This window comes from Melospiza melodia, chromosome 2, assembly GCF_035770615.1.
Source record: "Melospiza melodia melodia isolate bMelMel2 chromosome 2, bMelMel2.pri, whole genome shotgun sequence".
Classification (NCBI taxonomy): domain Eukaryota; kingdom Metazoa; phylum Chordata; class Aves; order Passeriformes; family Passerellidae; genus Melospiza; species Melospiza melodia.
The window spans coordinates 82,011,845-82,031,380 of NC_086195.1; the positions used below are offsets into that span (position 1 = coordinate 82,011,845).

Sequence of the window (19,536 nt, forward strand, 5' to 3'; positions counted from 1 at the left end):
AACGCTGGCATTTTCCAGCATTTAAACAGCAAAATGAAGTAAAATGTGTTCTTCAAAACTGAGAAGTCCAAATAAGCCAATTCGAATTCTATTTTCCAAAAGAACTACTAGAACAGAGCTATGCTAACTATGAAAAAGCATCCTAGCAAAGAGTGCTGTGACAAGACATATGTTAAATAAATCCAGGCAATGTCATTGTGGCTTATCAGTAGCTGTGAATTGAAAAATCATGCTTGGATAGGAATCTAATATTGAATCAAAGTTTATGGATATTTCAGGAGTAGTTTCAGGGGAAGTCACAGCAGAAAATCCTTATTTATAAACAAGGATGTTCTTTATTTAAATAAAAAATAATCCCTTGGAAAGAACTGGAAGGCCAAATAATCACTCTCAGTGGTTAGCCTAAAGCAGAAGTAACATCAGGAAATAGGTTATTTTCTGACATGAAAAATCTGGAGTATCAGAATGTTTAAGTTTTTCCTTAGAGTAACAGAGTTTTCCTTACCCTTGTGTTGAAACCATCTGCATTTTGAGTGATTTTGTATAGCTGTGGAAATCGAAGCATGCTATCTTGAGTACACGACCGTTCAAAAATTCCCAGAGTAAAGGGTGGCAGTGCTGTGAAAATCTGCAAGGAAAGCAAACACTAACTGAAAGCAGCTCTTAGTTTTAAGTGTATCTCATATAATGTTTCCTTATCTAGAGAAAAGCAAAATTCTCACAGACTTCAGTGAAGACTTACTACTACCTAGCATGTTATTTGGCATAATTTTCAATGGTCCAAACATTAATTTGTAACTCTCAAATATTGACTTGTGAACAACAGAAACATGAAAGAAAATTAGTATTATTAACCAATAAATTAAACCCAAGAAGTTAAGTTTCTGATGTACCAGCAAATCCAGCAAGGGTCAGACACATCGGACTGCAATGGAAAGACAGTATGAATTTTTATAAAATAGCCTTGTGGGAATAGGTTCCAATGTAACTGCAGTTGTAGCCATAATTAGATATGCAATGTGCTTAACCACTGCTAAGTTTACAGACAGAGTAAATGTGGAAATCACATTTAAAAAAAAAAATCTACTGAGCAACAAAGGCCATTCTGCATTATGGTACTTTGGGGATTCCCCTGGCAGGCATGAACTGATAGGAACAAATTAACTGCAGCATGTGTCTGTGCTACGGGCAGACGCTTGGATGACCAAGCCTCGGACGCCTTCCAAGACAGGCAGCAGGACACTCTGCCAGAAGCAGAGTAAATTAGCCTCCACTGACTTTAACATTGCTGCTCTTGAAGCGTTTCCAGGATCTGAGGCAGCTCATTTAAAGCCAGCTTGGGTATCCATGCTTCTTGTGGTCCACAGTGCAGGCACAGAGGGAAAGTTACACCAGGGTGCAAGTCAGAACACTAAACTTCATTCACTTCCTTTTACATCAATAGTTTATATCAGAAACATCACTTTAAATCCTATACATACATTTATTTTTACCAGTTTGAGAAGTGTTCTTGAAATTAAGAAGCAGGTTGGAGTTATGAACTGTGTCTAGGATGTGTGCACATTTGGAGAAGGTGGGCTGTGATTCCCACCAGCAGCACGCTGGCAGCAGGGGAGCAGACAAAGAACAACAGGGAAGAACAGAGACGAGTGAGAATCAATAATTATAGCCCTTTATCCAGTGAGAATTGTGTGTCTTCACCCCTGAAGTGATAAACCAGATGGCTAAAATGGCAGCAGGCTGAGAGTAGAGAACTGAAACTGAGAGCACTGGTCCAATATATTCCAAAGACGACCATGCTGTTATACAGCTTTAACGTACTTCCCCTGGTTTCCTGTGTTTATTGGGACATTTACATTCTCACTTGAAGTAAATCTTCCAGTGGTTTTGATCACCAAGGCAAACTTCCAGAGTGAACTAGTACAAAATCAGGAATTACAAAGCCATTATGATTTCATACACCTCATATTTTAATGAGATTACTAATGAAAGAAAGGGTTAATCTGCAAAGAAGAGAATGACTTAGTTAAAAGCACTTCAAAATCTCAGAGCGACAAATTGTGGAAGTCCCAATATCTTACAAGCATTTATTCTCCATGAGTCCACACAACCAGTTCTAATTTTAGAAAATACTGACCTCAAAAAACAAGGTTTAGTTTCTGATTACAGAAGATGAGTTTTATCCAGAAGCTTTAGGTAGATAGATTCATCAAATGAGGTTTAAAGATAATAGATGCAAATATCTAAACATGAATGACAGAGACTGCTAACAGTCAGGAAATTAGGGTGAAGGGAATCAAGGGAATGATAAATCCTTGAATAAGTATCTTCAACTAAGAGTATGAAATCTCATGGAATATGGGAGCTTGTGCCATCATTTTAAAAATTAATGTGACAGAAGTTAAGTAGTTCCATTAATACTATTCAGTGATAATTTGCTGGCTTTTTCTGTATTAGCATATATTTGGAATGAGTTTTTTTAATGAAAAATTTAAATTCCCTCCCTGTGAAGAGACTTTTTAACACTACCAGTGTCCTAGCAGTTTATAAATCCAGGCACTGGGCCACTTGTAACATTGCAAAGGTAACACTCTCAAAAACACCAACACAGCTCTATGGTATGCTACAGAACTTGGTTCCAGAGATCCTTCAGACTTTCATCCATGTGACTGATTAAATAATATTACTGATTTAAGTAATTGAGTCATATGACACAGGGTAGCACCCTACAGGCCATGTTGAAAATCAGAAACCACTCCCAGACTGCTGATGACACAATGATGCAGCTTCTCTTCCTGTACCTAAGGGAGCACAAGTCAACCCAAAGTAACTCCTCTCAGCATCTAACTCTCCAGGGTCTGAAGGGAAAAAAAATCATCAAAACTCAGAGATTAGGAGTATTTTGAGCATGATCTGTCACGAAAATATTCAGTACAAAACACTGAAAATGCTTTCAAAGAGAAAATTAAATTCTATCTAAAACCTGCAGATCTTTATGCAGGTTATATTACGTTAAACATTTCTTTCAAGGTGTTCTCCCAAATTTTCATTTTGCAATAAAAGTGAAATTTTAAAATTTTATTTTCCCTATCTCAGAGTGGATTCCAAGTGGCTTTTACAAATGAACTCACCTTTCCTGACATACACTTAGGACAGTTACCAGTGAAAAATGGGACACAACAAAATAACATAGTAGTCCCAAGCACTATCAAGTCAAAACATGCAGCACTTACCACGTTATACAGACCGATGCACCATCGCTCAAATAAGATCTGCCCGGAAAATCCATTAACGAAAGCAAACCAAAGCTGGAAAAGAGACAAGTTACAAAAAGCTTTAGATTACTCCTGCAGTCCATCCTTCCATTCACAGTAGAGGAGAAGGATGTGGAATACAGACCACCATCTGGAGAGAGATGCTTGTCATGCTCTAAAAATAATTATCAGCAGTGCCAGGCAGTTACTTTCAAGTCTTACATTTTAAATACTGGCCAAGTACTCCTTGTTTAAAATAAAATACTCAGGCTATGGAGCAATTAGTTGCATTTACATCATTGCTCTAAAAAATAGATGGCATCAAACTATTACAAAATCCTTATCACTGGCAAATTAATATGCTTGCAGCCAGAAGCCAGCCTCATTTCCATCATGTTTGCTAAAGACCAAAATTTTCAAGATAACTGCTTTGATGGATGTTCTGCTTAACTTATGTTGATTTTTACAGTCCCGGAATTACAATGATATCTACTTGTCAGTTACATGATCGTGATTATATTGTAATTTTATTGTTTAAATTATGCAAACATTATTATTTATTAAACTATCTATTTAATAATTAAAATTGGAAGAGGTTGCAAAACAGGCTGCAGAGCCTTCATCCTTTAACAAGTTTACAAATGCAACTGGGCAAGCCCTGAGCAACCTAGTTTGCATTTAATGTTCACCCTGCTTTAAACAGAAGATTGGGCTAGATGGACTTCAAGTGGTTTTCCAACTGAGGGGATTCTGTAATGACACAATCCCAGGAAACAGCTTTAAGCTTCAGTGCAAAGGTAAACTCTTTTCAGCATTTCCATGGATGCATATTAAGCATATTAATCTTGCTTAAGCACCTTTTTGAAGCACAAACTGCAGTACTGGGTTGGAACAAAGTTTCTTAGTGGACATTGAGAGAAGTTTAGGGAAACAACATAACAAAGAAGGGGAAGAATTATAATTTTCCAAGTAAATTGGAAACTAAAAGAACAATAGCAGTTTAAGGGTGTCCTGAAACAGTCTGTATGTGAAATCATTACACTTATTAGATAACAAAAGATTTCTGAGAGTTTCTGGCAACAGTCCCTTTCAAAATCTACAGTACACCATATTACTTTGTTCAAAATTATTTCAATATTGTGTGTGAGAACACTCCCTCTAACCACTCTGTTTCAACATATTTTGTGTTGCATTTACTTCACAAGTCCATGTTGCACTGGATGCACTATGTATTGCAGATCAGCCAAGTGCTAACCATGCCCATTCCCTTCCTGCTCCCTGAGAGCCCATGGCACTTAGTGCCAGGTATCTTTTCTGACACCATTCTGTCACTCATTGGGCAGCACTCTCCTACCAGCATCATTTATTCTCTGGCTCACTTGTGCAGTATTAGTGGCCTAGCAGAATATCTCAGATAACAAGCAGTTAGCTGTACATCATCTGATCTCTCCCTGCTCCCACCCAAAATGAATACAGAATAATCAGGGAAAAAAAAACCCCAAAAACCAAGTAGAAAATGAGACTGCATCAAGACCTATCACTGTTTTCATAGATGCAATATCTAAACAGACCATGACTCTAACATGGGACAGAGGCAACTTCATGCAATATTAAAGTATTTACAAGGTTGGAAAGAATAACACATAGCTGTTCAAATAGGCACTGCTGCAAGACATGAAATTCACATGCTACACCAAAGGAGAAAGGGAAACTTTTTCACACAATATATGGCTGGCCTATGGAAATGTCTCCCAGATGATGCTGTAGATGCAAAAGGCAATTTGAAAAAAAAATAAAAAATCACAGAAGGAATGCTGGAGACCAGATGAGTCTGCCAGAGAACTACCACTGTTCACAACCAGAGACCAGGTTAGTTGAGCTCTTATTTCTCAATTCTTACAGCTATTATATCACCATTCTTGTTTGATATTAATCATCGGTTCTAATGAACTCTCATTGTTCAAGTAAGAAACAATGACACTGATTCCAACTCATCTGTTTATAGCTATGCTTTGCACAGTTGGTAATCTGTTTAAAATTACTTCCTGCAATTTTTTAAACTGTCAGCTGCTCTTTCAAGTAGCGAGGTTCTATTTATTTCTGACTATATTACTCTGAAGCTTGCACTTTTCAATACCTGCTGCCCCTCTCGCAGCTTGCAGTTTACAAAGTGCCCTTGTAAATTTTCTTAAGGGCCAACAGTTTCATTCCTCTGTCACTTAGATGAAATGCACCAGCCTAGTATAAACTGCAAAATATTTCTTGGGTTTGCTAAAAAAAGTGCCTTGTTCTTTCCCATTGCCAAACATGCATTCAATTAAAAGAGCCTTTAAGGACTCACCTCACCAGCTCTGTCCAGAAGAAGGACAGAAGACACACTCTACATCCCAACTTTTTATCATGAGTTCTATCTATTGCATTGCTACCTTGAAGGAATACTCTCTAAACCTCACTCTAAGGACACAGTTAATGGCCCAAAGCAGCACACTGGCCAGTCACAGTCTCACCCTTGCGGTGTTCCAGCCACTTCTACACATCAGCTCTTCAAAAGAAACATATGAAACCTCTTTGGTACAGAGCTTGAGGACCCAAAAAGAAACCACAATTTATTTGGGGTGTTCAAGTTAGGAACTTGAGGGTTTATTCTAGGAAGAATCTGAGCTCTAAAATAGCATGCTCCCAGATATTTAGCAATAATGATCTAGGCATTTATCATCTCCAGGCTTGTTGCAATTAATTGCAACGATGAATGAGGGCAGCAATTCTAGAAACAATAAATAGCTCACAAATCAGAAGCCTGTCTGGCTTGGTTGGCAACCTGACTGTGCTCTGCTCAGTTTTCTAGATCCCACTGGGCAAAGCAAACTTCAAAGGTTTGGTAGCAAATGATGAGGCCTTTTATAACATTGGCTCGTGCTGCTTAGGAAACAACTGCTTTCTGAAACCATAGCTTCCCACAACCAGTCCTCCAGCAACAGACATAGCTGATTATCCATCAAGAGGGTAAAACAAAGCAGCCAGAATGTCTGTAGCTAGCCCATGGCTAGATGAAAAGCCCTAAACCAGGCAAATCTAACATCTTGGATTCTTAGATTCACATTTCCCAACAAAAACATTAGCAATAATGATAACAGAATCACATAAAATATGGGAAGAGCAGAGCTGTTAGGATGCCTTACAAAGCAGCAGACAGGCTGTCAAAGCACAAGTGAGAAACACCCACTCAATAGACCAATTCCTTCTACTCAGGATGTACCAGAACAGCATGGTGCAGAATCCACTAAAGACCCAATGTGCTAACACCACATTGAGATGAATGAGTCAATTTAGGAGAATATTGAGATGTCTGACTGCAGTAAATACTCTTGAGTCCTCTGCAGCATCTTTTAACATTTTTTTTCTACAGAAAAATTTTCCCCCTATTTCAAAGGCTGATATAATTTGGACAGGCAAGAACTAACATTTAGAAAGTTCAGTGCCTGGCCAATCCAAAAGTCCAAGTTAAACTCTTTTTCTTTCAGCAGTATCCAGACAGGTAAAAATTAGAGGTGAGAGCATTTCCAACACTTACAAGTCTTCACGCACCACAGGCTCCAAACAGAGGGGAAAAGTTATCACTGTCACAATGCACTGGGAAGTAACAGCTCTGCTTGTTTTCTCCACAGATTCACACTACCAAAAGCTGACTGACAGAAAGACTGCGGGATACTTTCTCATACTTCCTCAATATCTTCATGTCAAGAGTAAATCAGATACTCTAAATAAAATACACATTTATTTTGAATTTAACACAAGCCATAAACTGCTATGCATGGTTTAAGGACCAGCTGCTTGTAGAGCGAACGTAATGCACCTGAAGGTAAACAAATGAAAAAAACAAACCCAAACTCTCCACCTTAATGTTCATGTTAACAAAATGTACTGAATATATTTGAAGTTGCAACAAGCCACGCTTGACTCAGACTCAGTAAGCTGGTAGGAAAACTTGCCAAGTCTGCCTGGCTTGCCAAGCTCCAGGGGTTTGTAGGGCTCAGCTCCAGCACTGCTATGAACAAATGGACCCACAGTTATTAAACCTCTTTTCTGGCTGGAAAAAAGAAATTTTTTCACTTTAACTATTACCTAGCTGCCAAAAAGCTGGAAAAGCTTATTTGTAACTCAGCTACAAAATATATACTTTTCTCCTAAGAAACAAGAGGTCCAATTTAAATGTAAAGAGATTCAGACCTAAGGCTGAAATCTGGGCTGATACATTGCCGTGCTTTGTTATAACAGATATTGCAAAGATGTGAAACTAGTAGGTACTGTGCAAAAAGAAACTGCAACATTGCAAACTGAAAGCTAGCCCGTGTTTCCTGCCTTGAAGTGGGGTTGCATTCTTTAAATAAGAAACTCCACTGCTGAAGCACTCGATGCCAGCTGTGACGTGGGCACTTTGCCACTAGAGAAAGGGGAGAAGGGAATAAACCAGAGGTCAGCAAAAGCCAACAGATGGTAATACTTGGTTAATATTGACTTCGGCTGCAGGCAAACTGAGGATCTCGAGGTAGAACAGTCCCACACTGCTGTTTGGAGCTACACAGCACATCCACCTGCTCTACAGTGTATTTTGAGAAAAGATCAAGTATTATTTTCAGAAAGTATTCCCACTTGAGCAAGTTGGAAGGCAATTTTAATTGCATTATTGCTTCATGCATAATTACTGCAAAATTAATGCCTGAAATAGTACAAACTAATTTATTTAAGCGCTCTAAGGCACTGGGATAGCACATCATCTCTATTCTAAATGTGTATATTTATGAAGGCTTGATAATAGACAGCTTAACGAGTACTAGAAATGTTTTTCCAATTCTGCTAAAGGGCACAGAAAGCTAATGTAGTCAGGGTACCAAAAATTGCCACAGGCACCAATTATAGCCAGACTGGATGCCTTTACTATTCAGAAATTAGTTAAATTCTCAAAATACCCTCTCTCAGCACACACACATTTTGCATGTTCTTACCAAACAGGCTGATTTACAGTTTGCCCAATAAAGCAGGTTTGTGTGTCTCCCGTGCAGTTCATTAATAATGTATCCTGATTTAAGATCTCTCATTACAGATGTCTCTCTCAACACCAGCCTCTTATTCCTACCCAAATGCTTACAGCCTTAAAATAATCCCTTCATTAGAGAATGTACAGCACCAATTTTATAATGTAGGCAAAGTGTGTTAGTAATAAGATTTGACAGGGTAGGCATGGCTGTCTGAGACTCACTTCATTTGCTGAGGAATATTTCCCTTGCTCCTTTTATTCCCCCCAGTGTTTAATAATTCTTTGCTGAAAACAGATCGATATTTTACAACTGAAAAGAATTTGCTCTAGGCCTGTGCACTCCAAACAAGTGCCTATTCAAGGTTAAAAATCATCTCCAGTCTTAACAATCATTTTCAAAGTTTCACGCTGCTTTTGTCTCATTAAAAACACCCTATGCACTGACTGCAATGCTTTGTCAGATAGATACTAGAGCAACCACTACAATAGAGATTTCCTGACTTTAAACACTGATTTATTAAATAAGCTTGAAAAATAATCTTGAACATTTATTATTTTTCCTATTCTATTTTTTCTACTCTTGACTTTATATAGTTCATATTTCAGCATACTAAAGAGCACAGATTTTATCAGCTTCGTTTTTCACTGTTTACAGAAGAGGAATATGCAGAAAATTTTACACCTTCCTTATAAAAACAGTTTTTGTGCTCCTCTTCTCTAACTGATCAGCCACTAACATGCTTCCTGCAAAGCACAAGTAACACTCAATAAAGAGGCAAGGCCAGAGCAGAATGGAAGGGGGAGAGGACAAGAGGAGCCTCATCCCACACTTGGACTCACAATTCTTTCCATTTCAGTCCTCAGAATATTTCTGAAGACCTAAAATAAAGTAAGAATTAGCAAAGATCTGGGTTTTTTCTGCAGTGGTTCCCACTACAGAACAATTATGCTGCTTATCCCAGGAGTTTTGAACACTGTGATAAGGTACCACACCTGCAAATGACAATGCAGCATACATCAAAAGACCTTGACACTAAGGCCTCGTCCTGCAATATTTGTCCCCAAATACACTAATAACTGCATTGAAAAACATGACAAAACACAGCATGCCCTGCCAATGCCTTTTTTTTGGGTAGTGGTTTTCTTTTTTTTTTTTTTTTTTTTTTTCCCCCTGGAGTTCCATGAACATCTGATCAGTATGCTAAATTATCCTATCCATGTTTATGTCACTGGTAAAATAAAGGCACAGCCCATTAGACCACATCATTCAGAGCTCTAACACAACTTGGTTTTAAGACCTTATGAAATCACATAGAGAAAAGGCAGGCTATTTCTCCACCTCTCTTGGTGTAAAGTATTACAGGGACTTAATATTTGTCTAGCACACTAATTGCTGCAGAAGCATGACTATGATAATGTGATTAGAAATGGCCTGCCCTGCCAAAGGGCAGATGTACTTGTCAAAAGATGTGGTTAAATTTAGCAACTCTTCATAACATTTCCCTTTTACAAATATAGGCAGCTCGATTCTGAGGTTATTCTTCATCCTTCCTTAAGTTTTCTGAAGAAAGCTGACACTGCTACACTAGGATTTTCGTACATATATATGGGACACCCTTGAAGTCACAGGACTCACACAGTAACTTGTCAAAAAAAGAAATTAATACCCAGCATGGTTCAGTCAAGCCCTACCAGGATGCAGTTTCAGTCTATCTGCATGGCCAAAGGGGTCTAAACCCATAGCTAGAGCAAACCTGCCACAACTGATGATGCTGGGAATTTGCATCATTATTCTACAAAGTACCCAGGGTGTCATGCTCTGGCTGGGAGTCAGGCTGAGACGAAACAAGGCAGGAGCTTGTTGTCCACGTCCTCCTCCCACTCCCAGCCTGGGGAATGAGGAGGGCTCAGCTGCTTGGTTGGCAAGCTGGGAACATCGCGCCAGGCCACACTGTCTGCTGCTGAGCAATGGAAACTCGTGCTATGGACTCCCAGTGCCATCAGCCTTCCTTTACAAAGCTAACAAATGTAAAGACAGGTTTCCACTGACATGGACATCATCCTTATGCACACAGCAGCAGTGACTACAGGGTTGGAGTCAAATCAGGCACGTTAACATGTCTTTGGGGGGGCTTATTTGGTGGGTTTTTTGCCCCTTGGATTTACCTAATCAACTTCTTTAACTGCCCTTGAGTACTAGCACATCACTGTGGAACTGAGAAGTACAATATGGCTATTAATAGCTTACGGTATCTCCTCAGCACATAATCATGACAGACTGGTCTTGATACAAGTCTCACAACTGTGTAATTGACCCATATCACACACACAAGATAAGGACATGCTACTATATGGTTTTAAATGATCTGCTGGCTTTTCTGAAGCTATGTGGTATCTCTAACCACTGATAATATAACAGAAGTGCCTTGGATTTGTTATTCCTAATTTGTTCTCTAGTGCTGAAATAAACAAATGAAAGAAAGAAGTTTAACTATTTACATTGATAAGTGAGAAAACATCAGCAGTTTCAGGTAACTTATCCAGCTGAAATTCTGCTAAGCACTTGGAGACCACTAAGAAAATACATGCCCAATAGCAAGAAAAGCAGTATTGGAAATAGAAGATTAGGCAATTGTGGAAGAAAAGATGCTAAAACTATAACCCAAGTAAAGGCAATGGAAAGAAAGCAGAGAAACAGCTACAAAAAACATCAACCAGTCTGGTACCGATGTAGAAGCAGAAAGAAAGCCAACAGAACACACAGCACTCCGTGACTGAAGCCTGATAATACCATGAGTCAAAAGTGAGGCTGAACACACCAATGCTCTTCACACCTGGGATATGCACTAGGGCTCACTGCAACCTGAATAAAACACATCACCACAGAATGCAGCAACAAATATTTCCACACCTCTCATCCCAAAGCAAAAACAGATTGAGGCCAGGAGCTATGACACTGATCTAGCTCCAGAAATAAGCACAGAAAATGCAGCACATGCCCCCATTATCAAACATACTGTGTATTTAGGAAGGGGAGAGTGGAAGTGGAGTAAAGATTTTTATGAATGTAGAAGTATTAATCCCTTAGGGGTAAAGGGTATCAGGATGGAGCAGGATAGGTATTGAATTAGAGAAATAAATGTTTAGAATGGTATAATTCATTAAGAAAATGGTAGTACTTTTGTTCTTAGTTTCATTCATTTCATAGCATTGTCTAGCTGGCAGTTTCCATTTAACCTACATGTAGCTTAACAGAATTACCAGCCCACTCAAATGCATTCTTTTATACCTGCATATGACACAATGAGCAACAGGATAAAAAGTAATAAGGAAATTAATATTCATTTATTGTTGTTAAAATATAGTTGTGCATTCTTATTTCCTGGATATGAACCTTTGCAATGTGTTAAGTAATCAAAAGTATTTTAAAATTTCCAAGGAAGAGATGCAATCTGTACTGACTGAATAAAACTGAGAGTGACCAAGACCCTGACTGTTATTATTCAGCTCCTATTTTATAGGACATTTCACTTCAATTCTTTCCCTTCTTACTTTTATTTGCAGAAGTCCCTTATGTTACAGTTATAAATGCAGCTTCACAGACTTTGCTTTTCTTGTCATCACATAAAGGAATCCTTCTGCAGAGCTGCTGAATTAAATGTAATAGGAGCAGTTCTGTAGCAAGGTCATTTTAGGTCTGGGACTGCAGTCCCCCTAGGATTCCCTGTTATGGCTACGTGAAGGGCCAGGTTTCCCTTGCAAGTCTGTTTTTTCCCTCTTCCTACCTATGAAATAAAATTCAGTCTCTGTAAGACCTTGAATTAAGCTACTTTTATCCAGGAAGTTTATATGAAGTTTCCTGACAGCTTGGAACCCAAGAAAAATAGCAAAATTAGCAACAGAAAAGCCAGACCACTACAGAAACTGTAGCTCATCTTCTGTCATACTGACAAGAGTAAAACCTTTACAGGGTAATCCCAGGAGCAGCCCATGTTTCTCATTACCCACAACCCTATTAGCATTTCAGCACAGAGACAATATTCTAACCCAAAACCACTATGACACACGATGCAATCTGAAAAGCTTCCCGGTACTTTCATTGCATTTGTTCCATTTTTATTAATACATCCATTTTCTTCGATGTCAATGGGGCAATCTAATAATAGACAGGACCTAACATTTTGTTTTGTACACAACTGCTTTTAAATATGCTACCCCTTCCCTTAAACTTCAAAACTAGTACAACAAAAAAATCTGTCTCCTAGTCTCCTTATGTCTCCACTCATGTAGAAAATACATACAATATTGGTAACTTAAGTCTACATTTATTGCTTTATGTGCTGGCAAAAGCTAAAAGAATTGAGTCCTAAACATCTTTTGCCAAAATACACAGCACATTGTAAACACGTGCAATCACTTCACTAGTAAATTACCTATCGATGTACTTCTTACTACAGAAATAATGTTTGAAGTTCTTCAGGAAAGTGACTAGCTTGCTTTCCCTGCACAATATACAAAGAAATTCTTGGAGTGTCTTTAAAGCATTTGCTGTATCTTCTGATCGAGCTGTGTACAAAGAAAAAGAAAGCTTTTCTTTGCTGAGAAAAATACTTTAGAGAAGAAAAACCTATAAGCTCAAACACAGGAGCAAAGCATTCACATGATTCCCAAATTCAGTCTAAGATTTCATGACGTGGCTTTAGGAAGGCATTGCACATTCACTCACGACATCAAGCACACAGAAAAGACTACTTCTTTTTATAAATGTCTCTCCTTCAAAGGCTGGGTAATACAGCAGAGACTATGGCAGACTGATGATGTTTGCTACAAAGCAGTTCTTACTTTCACAGTATTCTGCAGATTTTTTACCAGAGAGAATTAACTTGTACCATCACCTTCTTGCTGAGTGAACTCTTCAAGACAAATGACCATCAAATTGCCCCCAAACATGGGCCAGGGATATACATCTGCTTTCTCTTTTTAACAAGTTCCTCAAAACCACAGGAAGATTACACACAATGAAAATCTGAGTAGACTCTCACAGGAATGAAGTCCATAAATGAAGTTTGAGCTTTGGCAATGCTCTAAGGACCAACTCTGAGAATGAAGATGCATTTGTCATCTTTTACACAACACAAAAAAGAAATATGATGAAAGACTAGCAACAAGTTTACTTAAAAATTAGCAAATACATATAAACCATAAAACACTATTTGTACAAGACCCCAAAGCTATTTTGGATGCCAAATGAATTTATAATCCAAGTAGAATTTCCATAAGCTAACTAGCATAAAGAAAACAAGTGCTGCTAGCTTCTAATACTGCAGAAAATGGGAGGCAGGGACAAGTGTACAGGAAGCACTCACACCATGATTCCTGTGGTCTAGGTGCAGTACACATCCCTTCTCCAACAGCAGCTGCACTTCAGAACTAGAGTCAGGTGCATAAAAGCACCTGAAGAGTACAAGAAGGAATAAACAGATGTGATCAATCTCCAAGCCAGATGAATTAAATGCAGGGGAGATGTATATTTATTCCCTCTTAACAAATCATTGGGACAGTGAATTCTTCAGAACACAGCACAGACTCCAAAAGACATTCTTCTGTATGGAAACCATGTATCATGCAAAAACTTGTCCAACTAAATAATAGTTATGGTTTTCCCCTTCTTGCCTTCTCCCTTCACTCTAGGTAGGGGCAGAATACATCTCTCGAAAAGTAGCTCTCCCAGGTGCAGAATGTAGCCATTCAACACTTGAATGAAGATACAATAAGACCATTAAAAAAACCCCAAAGGAACCCCAAAACCAAAACCACTTAATGTAAACTGAAGGTAACCAGACAATAGGAGCAATCAGCTGGATGAGGAAAGTCCTGTTTATGTCATATGCGATACAGAATCTTTTCTCCTTGGAAGCATCTATCAGTGTTCCCAAGGTCTCAGTGACTGGGGAAAGGGCTCAGCTCCCTGGAGGAGCATCTCAGTTCCACCAAGAACTGCAAATGCTAACTTAGCATAAGAGTCACAGCCATTCAAACAAACGAGCTGATCCCACCCACATGCCTATTTTTAAAAGCATATACATGCACTCCAAGCCCTAGGAAAGAGTACAAACCATACCACCTCCAGGTACTCGGTATCTGCAAATATCCAGCTCTGTGGATTTTCCAGGTCTCCTGTGCCTTGCCTATGAAGTAACCTTCACAGTTCTATTCCTTTGTGATTTTCTTGTTTCCTCTTAAGCCCCTGTAAAAGTCCTGCAATAGTATCTTGTTTTAAATACAAATTAAGCTGCAGCTTTATCCAAGAGAATGAATGTGAGTTGATGTTACATGTGCCATACTGTGAACTTGCCACATCAAATGAATGCTCGTTATTTGCTGAACATGTGCTTTGTTCTTCGTTTTTATAATCATGGGATACTCAAGAGTTGCCAGTACTCAAAAGGAGTCATATAAACTGATTTCTTCAGCATCCTGTTCTATGAAAAAATTTGCCCAAAAGTAGACCTGGCAATTCCTCACTTCTGGTTGCATCCCCCCTTACATCTCTGGTTTCATCTCTTAACAGTGGACAGAAGGGAAAAGCTTGTATGCGCTTCTATAGAATCCAAGTATTTGTTTTCTTGCTGGTGGTCTGTTTCTTGGTATCTGAACTTGGAGTCTGGAAACATGTGAAATGATTGCATTGTACTTCTGGGAGCAGGGGGTGATTTCAGATGGAAGTTGAAATAACTTTCGCTCTGTTTCAGAAGCATAAAATATATTTTGACCCTAAAGAGGGCATGTTGAATGTGAGGTAATTTAGATGATTAAACCCAAGCTGTAGCCTTTACATTAGGAAATATTTCCTAAACCATCAAATCCTCTTTCCCTCAAGAGGAAAATATTGAGTAGTATTCAATTAGGACACTGTTGTATCTGAATAAAAGGAACACGTATTCATGCTAGAACCTGATACTAGTAAGAGAAACAAGACACAGGATAACTCGCCAGGAATGATGGAAGGCACCAAGGGCCAAACATTTGTATGTCAGCACCTTGCAAAGGTCTTCCAGCCTCATGCAGCCCAGGAATTATTAGTGTCACACACACAGTGGCTCTAAGGTTGGGACTTTTCCTCAATGAGTTATTTTCAGGGGAATAAAACCTCAACTTTGAATAGCAACTTCTGAATGACAAGATCAGTTATGCAGGTAACCACCTGCCATCTTAAAATGATCTGAAGACCCAACATTACAGCAGTGAAAATGGATTGGCTACTATTTCTGGGGATTAAGCAAGATGAAAAGAAAAGCTTTGGGTTAAAGACATTAACTGTATTTATAATTTACCTGGAAAACACATAGTTTACTAAGGGAAGAGAGTCTGACATGTAAATTCTGGGTGTATTTCTCCACAAGTGGTTGGATGTGGTTGCATGAAGTGGTACATTCTCTCTTGTTAAAATTGAGTGACTGAGACAGAACCCAATGTAAAGTGGTTTAAAATTTATCCTAATATTTGAGCAGTGCAAGTATAATAACAAGCTTTCCCCCCCACCTTTCAACTTTCAGAGCTAAAGTCCCCAAACAGTGAAGTGAAAGCTACTTCTGACATCCTCTTTCCCCTCACATAGTCATCCAAACTATAAACAAATGTTCCCTTGCCTGCCATACGGACTTGTCTACACTAGGAAGTTACAGTGGTTTAACTGCAATGTGACTGTAAATCCACTTAAATTGGTTCCAAATGTTCTGCGAATGCTCTAAGCCTGATTTAAACTGATATGATAGCCCAGATAATTTGTTCCACAGATTTAAAACCTGCATTTAAAATTGAATTGATTTTTGTGCTGCAGTATGGAAGACAAACTTAAATGAAAAATCAAGTCTGTTGTGATACTCTATTTAGAGTTGAAATGACTCTTCCTGAGAAAATGCTCCTGAGAGACTGGAGGCTGGGAGAGTCCTATGCAATACAAGGCTGGCTTACTTTGTTCAATTCTAGGTGGGTCTCTGGTGTCTTTTGAGGAAGCAATAGCTATGCTGTGTTTTTCAGTCCTTCCAGAGAGCTGACTGCCAGTCTCATAGACTTGTGTCTAACAAGTCTAACAGGCTTGTGTCCACACTGCCCAGTGTCAGCAACCTGGAGGAATAGTGGTTGACTGTCTCGTGGCCTTTGTGTGCTTGTGCTGAGTAGGCCAACGGCGTGGAGTTTTTTTACAAAACTTAAAAGGGCTGGAAAGAATGAGGTTTTTGTTTGTAGCATTAGTGAGGTCTCGTGTTGTGGATAGAGTGCAAGATAAGAGGGTATTTGAGGGTACTAAGCCTACCAACATGATTTAAAGGCCTACACATATTGAGGGTGACAGTTCTCAGACTAGCTGTGGGCCATATGTAGCGAAAAACATGTCATACCTTAAATGCTTTTGCCCTTAGATAATCTTTCTTATGTTTAGATTAAAAGACTACTTCTCTTACCTCTTAGCACCATTGTTTAGCAAAAATATTTTTCCCCCATCCTGGCCCCAAAAGATTTGGGATACCACTCTATTTCACATATACTGGTTATCAGCCCTATTTTCTAGGTAGAGTTGACAAAAATCTTTTGTTACACCAAAGTATTTCATATTGCCAACTAATCAGCTTTTTGACATGTTGAAATTTGTGGAGAGGCAATCCCTCAACTTTGACTCACTGGTGTCCTGTTCATAATGTTCTTTTCCCATCTTAGCCAGGTAGTAATAAACCACTGCACTATCAACTCCTGCACTACCTTCTGCTTCATGTAAAGGCTTGCACTTGAGCCCAGTGTTTTGAACCCACCTAAAACTCACAGTCAGAAGTTCTGGGCTGCCCCCAGAAGTACAGTGCAATCATTTCACATGTATCCAGACTTCAAGTTCAGATACCAAGAAACAGACCACCAGCAAGAAAACAAATACTTAGATTCCACAGAAGCGCATACAAGCTTTTTCCCTTTTGTCCACTGTCAGAGACACAACCAGAGATGTAAGGGAAGATGCAACCAGAAGTGAGGAATTGCCAGGTCTACTTTTGGGCAAATTTTCATAGAACATAGTGCTTCTCTGAAAAAATGGTTATATGACTCCTTTGAGTACTGGCAACTCCTGAGTATCCCATGATTATAAAAACGAAGAACAAAGCACATGTTCAGCAAATAAAGAGCATTCATTTGATATGGCAAGTTCACAGTATGGCACATGTAACACCAACTCACATTCATTCTCTTGGATAAACCTGCAGCTCAAATAATATTTAACACAAGACACTGTACTCAAAACTGCTGTGTCAGATTTCCCCCAAAGAACAACAAAAGAAGAAAGAGAATATTGGTAGTTATAGGTTTTAACTGCACACAGTGTTATGGTCTCTCACATAAGATGCAGCACACAAACCTCAAAAAAGTTATTTTTCATTTGTACGGACATTTTAAAACCTTTCAAGTTTACTTCTAATACAGCAAAATTATTCTTCTCAACACAGCACTAGATTTAGAATTATAACCAACAATTTCAATGTTTTATAAAGCAGAACCATATATCGTGAAGTAAATCCACTGCCACAAAAGAATTTGTACTTTGGCTAATTAAAAAAAAAACCCACAAAAACCAACATAGAAAAGTACATCACAAAAGCACACTGCAAGCTATTTCTCACAACTGAAAGGTCTCCTTCTTGCCATAGCCATTACAGACATACTTTACTTAGCCTGCTCTGCGTGCTTTACCATCAACATGACAGAGAGGTTACAAGCAAATTGTAAAGATTCCAGTGTTCCAAAAAGCCACCAAAGACAGTTGTATCATAGCAAAGCAAGTAACTCACTTTTTCACAACTACATTTTTAGCAATTCCTTCCATACCTTATACCAGATTAAGACAAAACAAAACTTTTGATAAACTGATAACACTTACCTAGTTGACACTACAGTATAGCAATATGATCAAGTTACTTATCTTTATGGAAATCTTAAAGTAACCTCTTAGCTACACACAGCTTACTTGTTGGCATTTGAAGGCAAAACCAAACCTTGCTCATGAAGACCTTTGTCTAGGAAGTAGTTAATTAGATCATCTTCCTCACTATTAAGAATATTTTTTTAATATTAAGGTTTGAAGGTTCTAAAAAGTGTTACTAAGATTACTATCTTCCTGTCGCCATCAAAATACAAAAGACAGGGAAACAGCAGGGTTTGCACATCAGAAAAGATGTGTTTTTTTCCAATCCTGGCACCTGGACTCTATAGAAATTCACTTGAGAATAAAGGATCCAGCAAAGAGAAAGCACTTCCTCTATTCTACAAAAATTAGGATCCAAACATTCAGATGGGTACCCTGTGAGAATTTCTGAGAAAAAGTAAAAAAAAAATTGAAAAGTACATGGGGAAAAATGTTAAAATACTTAAAAAGGAAAAGAGCCTTGTGCTTAGCAGTGGTTGCTGCCGAGAGTGAGGTGTGAACAGAAGCTTTTGGCTTTTTTTTTTTCCCTTTGTTTTTTAAGTAAAGCCGACTCATAAGCCTTCTGCAAAGAGTTCTATAGTTGAATAATTTAGCCCATGGATGATGCTTTATTAATGGCATGCTTCAGACGTTATCACCGGAAAACTGGATAGAAGCCCAGATGTCTGGTTTAAGACCATTTTTATTTCCTGCATTTTCAAAACATTGCATGGGGCTTTAGCTGCACGATTCAGACAAACTTAATGAGACTCATGCAGCTATGCCTGCATATGTTGCTTTGAAAATAGAGAAGCACTTGGTTTGGGTTCTGCTCTTCTAAAGCTCTCCCTGGAGTGATTTAAAGGTGTTTTTTCCTCTCAGTCTTTTCTCTAAAGGTCTTCTACACTTTACCTCACCATGTCTGACAGATAAAGAGTTGAAACTTTGGACACCTCATTTTTTTGAAGACTTCAGTATTCTGGCCTTGTGTGGTACTGTAAAACCAAACAGCAAACTACCAGGCAATTAAATTTAGCCCAGTGTGTCACTGTGCTCAATTTAATGGCAATGGGTTACTTCAAATCAGAACAATGCTGTGGGCACTGAGCAGAGTTACAACTTTGTATCAACATATGTCATTTATTAGGATTGATTACTGCTTATTGTAAACCATTTTAATACCCATATATGATCAAACGTAATATAGTTATTCAGGTTCAAATCAAAACTTCAGTATATATATTGTATTACACACCACACAACTCTATTGGAAAGCCATGACGTAAATTGTACATTAAGGAAAA

The 19,536-nt window shown here is 38.5% G+C and overlaps 1 protein-coding gene across 2 annotated transcripts in view; it reads right to left on the reverse strand.

Annotated features, from left to right (window-relative positions):
* Positions 1–19,536, reverse strand: part of ATP8A2 (ATPase phospholipid transporting 8A2) — a 314,756-nt gene that overhangs the window by 106,800 nt on the left and 188,420 nt on the right. For both annotated transcript variants that reach the window (XM_063149059.1, XM_063149060.1), the window contains 2 exons: positions 3,234–3,308; positions 506–628 (listed from right to left, as the gene is read on the reverse strand). In XM_063149059.1, coding sequence (XP_063005129.1) covers positions 506–628; positions 3,234–3,308 — 198 coding nt within the window. The remainder of the gene's footprint in view (positions 1–505; positions 629–3,233; positions 3,309–19,536) is intronic.